General features: G+C 42.8%; 1 protein-coding gene across 1 annotated transcript; it reads right to left on the bottom strand.

The window, feature by feature from the left end:
• Positions 1-213: 213 nt before the first annotated feature.
• On the bottom strand, positions 214-8,209 carry LRRC34 (leucine rich repeat containing 34). The gene is made up of 10 exons (XM_041405948.1): positions 8,094-8,209; positions 7,131-7,252; positions 6,912-6,976; positions 6,048-6,131; positions 4,922-5,050; positions 3,602-3,697; positions 2,097-2,251; positions 1,846-2,001; positions 664-790; positions 214-417 (listed from the first exon to the last, which is right to left on the bottom strand). Exons 1-10 carry the CDS (start codon positions 8,207-8,209, stop codon positions 214-216), a joined length of 1,254 nt encoding a protein of 417 aa, XP_041261882.1.
• Between the last annotated feature and the right edge of the window lie 4,267 nt (positions 8,210-12,476).

The raw sequence follows: 12,476 nt of genomic DNA on the forward strand, positions 1-12,476 counted from the left end.
ACTTTTAATAGATGGAGCATGATTTAGCAACAAAGTTTGAGGTCATTTGTTTGATACTTTCTCTCTGTTGCATTTCAAGCAGGGGTACATTCCTCCTAGACTCAAACCCCAGAGAAACAACACGCAGCGAGTGTGATACTGACATAACCTATTTTACTAGAAACCAGGTAGGGAAAGCTCAGGCTCGGGGAGTGTCCCGGGGCGCAGCCTTGCTCACAAATACTCCGAGACCGCGACGATTTCCAGGCTGGCGTTGGCGGCGCCGGGGGCCACGGTGGCGGAGCGCGGGCTCCAGTAGCGGTGCTTGGCCAGCCCGTGGGACAGCTCTGCCAGGAGAAGCTGCCCGTCCACCTCGTAGGGAGCCACGTCTGTGCAGTCCAGCTGCAGCCGGCCCACCATGATCAGCTCCGAGAATGCCTGGAATGGAGGAAAGCGGGGATTATACGTGCGGTGCTTCCTTTGGCCCTTTTGGTACTTCATCCCTTCAGAGTGCTGACCTCCAGGGAGTCTCATCCCAGCAACACCATATTATAAGCACATTAAAAAGCCCAAATAAATCAAGTGTCTTGTTCACAAATTACTGTAGTCTTCCCAACAATAGAAAGATAAATTGGAACAATCAAACCCCAGCCTTCTCAGATGAGTTCAGAGCTGAACACTTACCACACAGGTGCTTCTATCAAGTTTGTTCCCCCAGATGTAAATATGGGAAAGTGTCATGTTGGAATGCATTGCCTGTGCAAGAGCTACAAGTCCTTTGCCAGTTATATTATTGCTTACAACAGACAACCTAGAAAACAGAGAAAATGTGTGCCAAACCATAGAATTCCCATCTCTTAGTTAAAAATAAGAATCTAACTATGATTTAGTCTTATTGTTATATTTCATACATATATAGAACTTTTTAATTTAAAATATAATAATTTATTTGTATCAAAGCCAGTCCTACTCTAATATCCTCTTCAGATTGCCAAAGGCAGTTGGCTTCTGGATTTACTCTATTTCTCAAAGCACTTTCCTGACTCTTGCAGCCAGGTTGTTCACTACTGAGTTCTTCAGTGTCAGTGACTTTGCTGCATGGTGGCCAGGTCTCATCTCTAGTCTACTTTGAAGCCCAAACCTTGGCATTTATCCAGGCTAAGCTTTGATCTTTGTGGAGTGGCAGTTATTTTTATATTAGTGAACCTGCAAGGCTTTCAGAGGCACCTCGCAGCCGCCACCTCCTCAGTCTGCTACTTAAAACTAATGGCTTCAGGTAACACCTTTGATCAGCTTTCATGTCCTGCCGCCGGGGGTTTAACGCGGCTGCAAAAGACACCCTGATGGAGAGATTACAGCTCTTCTGGGTTCACCCGGAAGCGAACTTAAACAGAGGATTTTCTTAAGTGTTGGAAGATCAGAACCAACAAATATAGTGCCTTATCCCAGCGTGGAATCTGATTATCTCAAAATTCAGAAGGCCTACAGCTCTTGTTTTCGTTTGCGCGCCACAGGGACCTGCGCTTCAAAGAGGCAGAAGGAATGAACAGATCAAGTGCCTCACCTCTCGCTCTCCCAGAGCGACTGTGAAAGCTGTGAGAGCTCTGAGCACACCTGGGGCTCACCTCCAGCACCCCAGGGCGTCTCACAGGTCTTGGAGCACCTCACATGGCAGCAGACACCGATACTTAATAAAGAAATCCCATCCAATCTCTCATGGGTTTTTTTCCCCAAGAAGGAAAAATTGTCTAAAACATTTGGAACTTCCTGACTTTTCTATTTTGATCAAGATGAAGACACAGAGCTGAGATGCCTTTCAGCCAGTGCAAAGTGCAGGTTGCTTACCTGCAGTGTGCAAATACTTACGCCTTCAGAGTCCTGTTCCGCATTGCCAAGGCCTCGCTCAGGTAAATGGCTCCAACATCTTCTATTCGGTTTGCACTGAGATCCAGGATCTCCAGGGTTTGGTTCTTTTTTAGTAGCTCTCCCAAAAATTTAACACCATCACAGATTATGTTATTACTGAAAGAGAGATGCACCTTTTTTTTGTTTTTTTTTTTTTTTTTTAAGTTGCTAAGAAAATGAGTTTCTAATGTGCCACATTTAAGCACTCTCACCAGCTAAGGTCAAGGTATCTCAGGCTGGAGTTTTCATACAGGGCATCACACAGTCGCTCTACACCAAAGTTTTTCATTTCATGCTTGCTCAAATGTAGTTCCACAAGAGAAGAATTACTCCTCAACATCCGAGCTATATGAACTGTGGTCTCTTCCTAGAAACATACACTAAATTTTATTAAGCTGGACTTTAGGATAAGATACAGTTGTGCCTCAGTAAAAGAGAGTTATGCAACTAACTGCAAGATCTGGTCATCAGTAGTGTTCTATTCTGTATATTGTATAAAAATAACCAAAAAACAACATGTTATGATAAAGCTAAAAATGAAAAAAAAAAAAAAAAAAAGGAAAATTACTTTAGAGATATTTGCAGTTTTACAATACTGTCTATATCCCTGCAAATATAAGTGAAGCATCAACATTTAATTATGTCTAATCAGTTTCCCTCTCTGCTATTGCTCTTTAAAAAATGGAATATTTGAGTCAGTCTTTGCTAACATTAGAAAGTATTTTGTAATGATGCTAATTATTTCATACAAGAATGAATTGGTCAAAGTTTTTACTTGATCTTGGAGATCTTTTCCAACCTTAAAGATTCTGTTAATTGTATGCAAAAGAAACAGGACTTCTATGGCAAAAAATATGTCCTGCCACTCTAAGGCAAAGGAAGTTTGTTCAAAGTTGTCCTGTTTAGTTGAGAAATTAACTGAGTGAATACTGTGAGTCAAAAATAAAGGAAAACCCAGAAGCCTCAGAAAATGATAGAGCTGAAGGTAGAAACAATGACAAATAGAGTCTCTGACAGTCCAGACCAGGTCCTTACTGTTTCCAATAGCAGTAGTTTAAATTGACTTCCAGTGCTGGGTTTAGGCAGATCAAGCCCAGCCTTAGAAAAGAAACAACTAAAATCTGTTCAAACTGTGAAATGGACCTTTGGGAATTGAGGAGGATCTGGTTTTCATAACAGTTTAATTTCATTATCCTGCCATCAGGAAAGCACTGATCCTGTCCCAGACACCTGAGAACTGCTGCCACCTGTACCTAGCTCTGCCATGCACACAGCCATGCACACAGTGAGACAGCAAAACCACTCAGCCCAGAGAATGTGGGAATTGCTGCAGTGCCTTTCTTCTTTAGGCTCAGGTAAGCAGCATCCTTTGTGCTCCCCCTCGTTTCCTGCTACACAGCATGGCTCCCTCAGTTTGCTGAACAGTGCAGGAAATTCCATTTTCTAACAGCAGAAGGAATACTTGCTTCTCCAACACCAGCCCCTCTCTATCAGCCCATTTTTTAATAAATATATCAACAAAGAAATTGTTAAACATTTAACCTTCCAGTTAAACAGGTGCGGTCAGTGACTGCACAAAACTTGTTACAGAAAAATATTCCTGCAACCATTTTCTCCAGTTTGTAAGGAATTCCAGAGAGCTGATGTCCATAAATATATCAGTACTCACTTGACTTATGCCCCTCTCTCTGAGCTGACTCCACAGTCACTCACATACCTGTTGGCTGGATAGCAAAGGACGATTTAGGTTTATGGCTTTGAGTGATTTGTTCTGAGTCAGGGCTATAGCTGTTGCTACCAGACACTGCAGGCCCTGGAAATGAAAAGAAACTCTTTAGAGAAACCTGTTCACTGTATAGATCAAGCTACCAAATTGCCATTGCTATTATTTCTGCCTTCATCTACTCTGGAGGTAGAGAGATGGGACTACAACAGGCAACTGCTTACAGACACTTAACAGATTTTCTGATAATACCAATGCCAACTGCCTATAAAATAGCAGAGTGAAATTAGACTAAGTAATACAAATGACTTGGCAACTCAGAAAATAAAAAGCAAGAATAATGGATCTCAAAAATACTTGTCCATTCAGTTGATCCTATGTTTTGATTTCCCTGATTCATGAAGCAAAATCAGCTTATGTGTATTTCCCTAATATTTATCCACCAGGTAAATTCATATTTAGTATGAATCAGGCAAATTTAGATTTTTTAAAATATCCTTCTAATTAGCCCCTATTTTATTTTTATGCTACTTTTCAAGTAGGCTGGGCTGTACCCAAAGCCATCTCATTTTAAACCAACCCTATCAACTCCCTACCAAGCACACACATACCAAGCTTTTGAATAAATCCTACACTGCCTACACTTCCCTCATTCATGTATTCATGACACCTTCACACTTTCCAAGGGCTATCCCCCCTTCTGGTTCAGAAGCAAATTCGGAATTTCCAGGAGAAAAATATATGCTTTTAAAAGCAATCCACAACATCCTGAGTCTCCCTGTGCAGAGTGTAGGAAGTCTCAGTGCCTAGGTCTAGGAGGAACCACATTGTCCAAGAGTAAATTTGGTGCTTTTCTACTCAATTCTGCACTGCTGTGCTTATGTCCTTTATGGGTCAAGCTCTGAGAGAAGCAGCAGAGCTATGGGATGAGTGACTTTCAGGGGTTTCAGCACTGCTCACTTTAGAAGGAAAAGATTCTCCAGGGAATGAGAAGTCCATTCTTCAAAATGAATTATAGAGGACTTAGCTCAACAGAAATGAACAGCAGAAAACCTCAGAAAATGTGCAAGCAAAGCATTTGAATTCCTAGAGAGACACAGTGGCTCTAAAATATCCCCAGTTCTGGCTTCACAGGTGCTTTGTGCATTGTGCCTTTCCAAGCACACATTGCAGTATTGTATATTCTGTTACCTCTGGCTGTCACAAAATCAATGACAACAGATGGCATTTCCCCCTAATTAAGCACTGCAGGACCCTTGTAATACCCTTGAAAGACTTATGTCTTATTGCTGATAATTTTACTGGGTTACTCACCACATCACAGTCTCCAAGATCCAACTTCTCTAAGGTTGAATTAATTTTTAACATTGAGGCAAAGAACATCCCACCTTGGTTTCTTATTTTGTTTCCAGTCATTCTCAGGTGCACAAGACTTTGATTGCTCTAGACAAAATTTAAAATATATTCCTTTAAGATGGCCTGGAAAACAACATTGTCCTGTTTTTTTTTAATGTGAATTCTGCTGGTTATCACACAGAGACAAAACAACCTTCCAGAAGAATTGTGTCCAAGTGATAACACTGGTTCAGCTCTTGGCTCAGGCTCCCCTCAGTGGCACCACATATGAGAGTCTGAAAGCAAAACTCCTCTGTTTGAAAACTTTTGTTTCTCCCAAGTTCATGAATTTCATCACACTCATGAAAATAAACCAGGCAAATATTTCTTCTTAAATTGGCATCTGAGATGCAAGTTGCCTTAATACTAATTTAAATCTGGTAAGCCTTGTATGAGCCCAGCATTGTACATCTACTGCACAGCCTTAGTGTTTTGGAAGCCTGTCAAATTTAGTTGAAATCAGTTCAGGGTTCAAAGACTGTGAAGGAGGAAGAAAGAGCTCATGTGGGTCTCCTTTCACAAACACAACAAATCTTACATACAAGCCTCATTTCCTTGGGAAACCACATTAAAAATAACAAACTTGGGTTGGTGGTGCTGCTGTAAGGCAAAGTTTTGAAAACATGTCTCAGACATCTTGAATCAAGACAAATATTGATGTCAAAGTACAGGCAAATTTAATTTATTTTTTGGGGGGAAAAAAGGAAAAAAATGATGGCATTATATATCCTGTAGCATAGTAATTTTCACACAGAAAAACCCATCTGCAATAGTTGTGCTTTTTAGACATAGACAATTATGCCTTTTTACAGATAATGAAGTGTTAATGGCAGCACAGTGCAACTTTCTCTTGTGTGAAATCTGATTTCTGAAGTGTGCCTTGGGAAAGCAGGCAATCCCTGTGACACAGCAACATGCTGAATGGAGCAAAGACAGAGGCTCCTTTCAGCCAGCTCTGACGTTGGCAGCACAGCCAGTGCTGGTCATCAAAAGCAGAAAGATCAAAGGAGATGCCATTGCCTAAATCTCCCAGGCAAATACTCACATGGAGTGCTCCTGCTATCAGCTCTGCCCCACTTGTGCCAATGTCATTGAACATCAGGTTCAGATACTGCAGAGAGGAGTTTTCCTTGGGAAGAAACAAAGCAGGAAGCAATGAGATATTTTTGTTGGTTTTTTGGTTTGTTGGTTTGTTTTTTTTTTCCCAAAACACAGCTGTATTTTCCAAAAAGAAGATATACATATATCTTTGCAGCATTTCAGGCAGTTCATGAGTTGGAGAAGTAGTTAAAGAATGCCAAATTATGTCAGGTGGTGAGGGCAAGGCATAAAACCTGTCATGGGGAGGGCCCTTATGGGGCCTGGGGAACCACCCAGGAACCCTGTGCATGAGGCAGGTGGCCAAGCTCAGATGCACAAATTCAGGCATTTTGTGAACTTAACAGTGCCCCTCAAATTCTAGAAACACAGGCACAGGGTGACAACTCGCTATTTATCACCTATATCCCAGTGCTTACAATGACAAAAAGGTTGCATTAACATTCCCTATGTTTAGACCTATAAAAAGGCTAACAGAGATTATAAAATAGCTGAAACAAAGGCCCTGGCACACTTGACACAACCATTACCCCCTTTGTTGAACTGAACTGTGAGCCTAAAAGCCCCACAGTTTATTCCATCATTCTTTTCTCAGGACCCTGCAGCCAAATATCCAAAGGCCTTCTACCAGAAATTAAAAATCTCCACAGAGAATACAATCTGAGGTTCTAGTAGGACAGATTGGGATGTGATAGTCAAAGTTATTGGAATTTTGCCAAACCAGCTCATTTTTGTCACCAATACACCACATATAAATATTACTATAGACAAATAAATTACAAGTTGCTGAAAGATAAACATCTCTTGGCACCTGGAGGAATGTTGCCATGGTCTTTGCTCCAGCATCAGTCAATAAATTATAGGCAAGATCCAAACCTGAAAAAGGTGAAGAATAAGGAACATGACAGATGCATATCTACATTGAACTGATCTCTGAACAAAAAGAAACAAAGATGAACTAAGGCTGAAATCAAGACTGCTCATGTTTTGTTAGCACAGCCACGTCAAACACACAGGGAATAAACCTTACCTGTGACAAAGGCAGCTTGGCCTAAGACAGAGACAAGAACTCCAAGATCATCGTCTGTAACTCTCGGCACAGGCACCAGATGATTATTTCCAGCTAATTTTAATGTAATTCCTTTTGTACTTCTGCAGTAACACAAAAATGTAAGCACGTGGGGAGAAGTAAAATGATAGAGACAAATGAATTTTCTCTCCATATCAGAGGTGTGCCATGTCTGCCCTCCCTGTCTCTGCTTTGGTAGCACCAGCACAGGTGATTTGATCCAGGCAGTACCTCAGCACTGCCCTTTCTGAAAGCATTGCTCAGCACTGAAACAGGAACCACCAAGATGAGGGGAAGGCAGATGGAAATAAAGATTATGTCAGAGGTTACCTCATCATCTTCATTTTACTTGCCCTCTTTCCTTTATTTACTTTATCCTGCCCTCAGGATCAAAACCTGACACAAACCATTTCACTTGCTCAGGTTTTTTCCCCCTAAAGGGCAATTACTTTGATCCCAGCACCGTCCATGAGAAGAAGCAGTACCCAGACCCCTAATGAGACAGAATTTAGTTGGTTAATGACTTGGCAGGATTCAGAGACAACTCAGGGAAGCATGACCAGCTGGAAGGTAACTGAATGCAGCTGAGGCTTTTTAAACAGGAGTGAGACACAAAGAAGGGAGTTAGGATGACTAAACACTGGGTTTGGCTTCTTTAGGGGACAGAAAGGCACCGTCCTGTGTATTTTTCACTTTTTTTTTATTTCAATGCTTGTAAAGCTGCCCAGAAAGGATGTATAGCTACAAGCTTCTGCCAAGATGATGTCAAGATGAGTCAAACCAGAACTTCAGCAGTAAATGTTAAATTTGATTTGCGTTTAAGCCTGAAACTGTATGAACTTTGCCATTTTTCAATTCCTCATCCTGCTACCCCATTTAAGGCTTTCAGAAACATCAGAAACACCCCGTTTGTTATTTTCTTACATTTCTTCATTTTTATCAGCTTCTTGAAGCACGCGAGCAATGAAGGGGTTTTCAGGCTGGTTCAAATTTTGACAGGCCTGCACATAACACAGGTGAAGATCAGGAAGAACCGACATGACCTGCAGGAAAACAAAACCAAGTGTTATTGTATCTTTTTGGCAGCCTAGCAACCGGGAAAGATCTGCATAGCAATACAATGGGCTCCGTCTGGAAAGGGTTTGGAGTAACAGATACATAAAAAGCATGAGGAAAACGGCGGGTGTGTTTTCTATGTGCTGTAGTCAGTTAGAGCACCGTGCTAATTATACCGAGGCAAGCCATTCACTTCAGAGTTTAACTTGATTATTCTTCTTCCAGCTCAGCATATTCTGTAATAAACTCAGAGACAAAAGTATCTGAGCTAACAGAGAAGTGATCCTGTGGCAGCCGAGCCCCGCAGGCCTTACCTCAGCAATGCCCACCTCTCCTCTGTCCCTAGCTCAGCCTGCGGTGACCGGCCCGCGGTGAGTCCGGTAACCGGGCTGCTCCGAGCCGAGCTCGGTAACGGAGCCCGTTCCCAGGGAGGGTGTCCCGGAGCCCGTTCCCAGGGAGGGTGTCCCGGGCCCGTTCCCAGGGAGGGTGTCCCGGGCCCGTTCCCAGGGAGGGTGTTCCCAGGGAGGGTGTCCCGGAGCCCGTTCCCAGGGAGGGTGTTCCCAGGGAGGGTGTCCCGGGCCAGCAGCAGGAGGGAGCCAGCGGGGGTTGCCAGGAGCCCCCCGGGATCCCTCCTCAGTGCGGGGCTGAGCTCCCGGTGCTGCCCAAACCCTGGGCACGGAGTTGGTCTCCGAGGAGCCTTTGCAAAGCTGTCCATGGTTACACGGATCAGCTGTTCCTTCAAAGATTCCTGTGCTGGCACTTTCCAGCAAATAAATCCCTCTGGTGATTTCACCGCCGCTCTCCTGGGCAGGAGGGGGTGGCTCCATTTTCCTGAGCTGCAGCACTGCCAGGAGCTGTCTGCGCTGGGTCTGTCTCGTAATCTCCTGCACAAACTCCCCCCAGGTTTGAAGAATCTCCCTGACACGAGGGCGCTCAGACTGTCTGGACAGCCTGGAGGAGATCCCACACCAGCTCTGCTGCTGGCCTTCCCTTTCCCGTGTTTGTGTGAGGAACACCACATTACACACTGCACCCGCATCCTCCACCAGGTTAATCAGAGTCAGGATGCTAGATCTGAGTGAAAAATGCTTTGATGCTTTTCCTAAAGGAATGCTCACTATGAAAATTGTATTTCTTCCTTTGTTTTACTTTTTATTTGATTGATACCTCCCTTTTGCACAATCCAAGTTCTCCATTACAGCCAAGTGTCACTTTTGCCTACACAGTGAGAAGGGACATTGCACTGGTGCACACCCAAGCCTGGGTTCCTCATTATTGCTGGCATCTCAGTATTCAGGCAGAAAAAAGCAAGAACGTGGAAACACTAACCTTCGTGTTGAATCATAAAGATGGAATCCTGACTGGAGGGACTGCTGCAGTTTTTCCACATCTTTGTTTTTCTGTGTACACTGGGAAAATAAGAGCTGCATTTGCACAGAATCAATATGTCACAAAGTGAGCAAAGGGCAATTTAAAAATGGATGTGATATTGTTAATATCTTTAACTCCATGAACATTTGCTGTTCATTTGATAATGAACAATTATGCACCCTTGGGCTACGGTAAGTCCAAGAGTATTCATAGACATCCTTACTTTAGGGCTCAGAATACACTTTCCTTTTTATTTAATGCAATGCTTTTTTCCCAAGCATTTTTTTTTCCACTGGTGCAGTTTTCTTCTTGAAGGTTGCATTTACAGAAGTAGTAATTTATGCAAAAGACTCAGATTTCATTAATTTAAATTGCTCTCTGCTGCACTGTGCATACAAAGGAAATGAAGAAGCAGACTAATGTTTCTGCTAAGAAATAAAATTAACCCATAAGAAATCTTTCCAGCACAGGAAACAACATAGATGTCTTTGCCAAAATTTCTGCCATACTGTGAGGTATAATGTGACATTAATGAGCAGAATATTCTGTGCTCATCTATCAACAGTAATGCAGCTCCACAGAATTTTCTTAGGAGATTTCTTCCCTAAAAACAAAATTCCAAAGATTACTATTTAATTGACGTAATATATCTTTTTAATGACTATGTCTAGATACCTGTGGAGGTGAAGGAACTGAACATTTTAAATGTTTTAGCCTTTCTGAAAATAAATTCAGTATCTTTCAAAAGGAGATCTTTCTCCTGGAGTCATTAGAAATATTACAGCTGGGACAAGATAAAGGAATTCAATGTCTGCCAGAAGACATAAACAAATTGCAGGCAGGAGTAATAGAAGGGGCAAGATCTTGTTCTGCTGCTACATGGAAATTTCATGGACTTCAGCTGATCCCAAATGCAGGACTGAAGGGACTCTTAATCTCTTTAGGTACATGGTGCAGCATCAGGCCAGAACTGTCAGAACAGGAATAATATCAAAGCTCAGCATGTAAAGCTCATATTGTCTCTCTGTGTTTAGAAATGATCCCAACAATATCACAGTTTATAAACCTTACTTATGCACTTTAGCTCCAGAAATGATCAGTACCTTGTTTAGGAATATGGAGTAGGATTCCAGACAGGCCACACACTTCTACCAGGACCTGCATTACCATCCTGTCTTACAGAGGTGTAAAAAGCAGTTTGAAAGTATCTTCACACTTTGGCAAAACTGTTCACTGATGTTTCAACAATCTGCAGTTCCAGCACTTTGAATGACTGCAAGCTTCACTGCCTCAGTGGTACTGCCCATCTCTGACATGGCTTGGTGACAGTTTGGGATGTGTCTGGGTATGGCAGGCTTATTTGAAAGCAGTGGGGTCTGCAGGATGCAATTTCTGCCAAGATTCTGGCTCTGACACATCAAACACCTTTGTTATTAAAAGAACCATGACAAACATAATATTGCTGTAATTATTGCATGTCAAATTTATGTGCAACCATGTCTTTGCACAGCACTTGACAGGCAGATGGCTGTTTGTCCTAGACACAAGATGTCCTTGTCTAGTTTTTATTCTGTTCTGCTCAGCTACCCTTTAAGCCCCTGAGTTTCATTTGCAGTGTACACAGAGCACCGAGCTGGACTGGGGCCAGCCACTGTGCAGGTTAAAAATGCAGAGTGGGTGGGAGCAGAGCCTTTTGTTTTGTTCAACTGGCTGGAGAGAACTGCAGTCCTGCTCTCCCTCCCCTTGCCTCAGGGAAGGTGGTGAATCCTGAGGGAGTTGATGAGGAACGAGAGTTCCATCTCCAGGTAGTGCTCTCTGAATCTGCATCCAGGGCATGGAACTAATTTCTGTTTGGCTCTTGATTGATACTGAAATCTCATTAATGTGCTCTCTGGCAGGAGAGAGCTGGGACTGCAGCAAAGTGGGATGGCTCTGTTCTGATTTTCCATTTCACTGGATAACTGAGGCTGTTTTGATTGTTTGGAAATGTCTAACGAAATGTTTTCACCCTAAGTGAAGGCAAAGAGGAACAGAGAGAAGGATGAATCAGAAACTGCCAAGGAAATCATTGGAAGAGAGATTTCTGGGCAGATTGGCAGATGCACAAGATATTTAGAGGAGGTGATAAAAGAAACAAAAGCTTTTTAGTGGCACAATTATAATGACAGAATAATAAGAGGGCAAAGACTGAGCAGGGGGATCGGGGCAGGGGAGAGTTTGCCAGCAATGGGTCTGTCCTGGGCTCTGGAGCTGAGAATGAGGAATCCAGCTATGAAAGAACAAGAAACCCTGGCACTGAACTTGAGTTCAGTTAGGAAGATTTCAACAGAAAGTGGACATTAAAGGTAAACTGGAGAGAGAGGTTCAAGAGGCAAAGGATTAATTCAGAGAAATTCTCACGGAACAGATAAAAGATCAATTTCCCAGTTGGATCAAAGGTGGATTTGAGGAGGAAAGTCACATGAAGACAAGTGATAAAGAGAACAGGTTGGTGAGATGCTGTTAAACAGACATGATGGTTTTTCCTCATTAGAACAACTGTCCTGGCTAAAGTCACTGCTTGAAAATCCCTCTTGTTAGCCCTAAATGAAGCAGGGGCTCTTTGCTTTATTTCAGAGGTTTAAGATCCCACACAGCAATTCCTTGCTGCCCCTGACCAAGAGATTCTGGTTCAACTCACATTCCTCAAAGCTGGAGGAGCCAAGTGCACTTTTCAAGTGGAACCAGGAAGTCCAGGGTGACTCTTGCATGAAATCATGTATTAAATGATCAATAGGTACCAGCACAGTCAGCTGCTGGTTATAGCCCTGAACAGGAAAAAGCTGATGTTGGAAGGGTTGCGTGAACTGAAAGCTGACGATTGATCAGCATCTGCAGGGG

Source organism: Onychostruthus taczanowskii, unplaced genomic scaffold (genome assembly GCF_017590055.1).
Source record: "Onychostruthus taczanowskii isolate IOZ18803 unplaced genomic scaffold, ASM1759005v1 scaffold24, whole genome shotgun sequence".
Lineage (NCBI taxonomy): Eukaryota > Metazoa > Chordata > Aves > Passeriformes > Passeridae > Onychostruthus > Onychostruthus taczanowskii.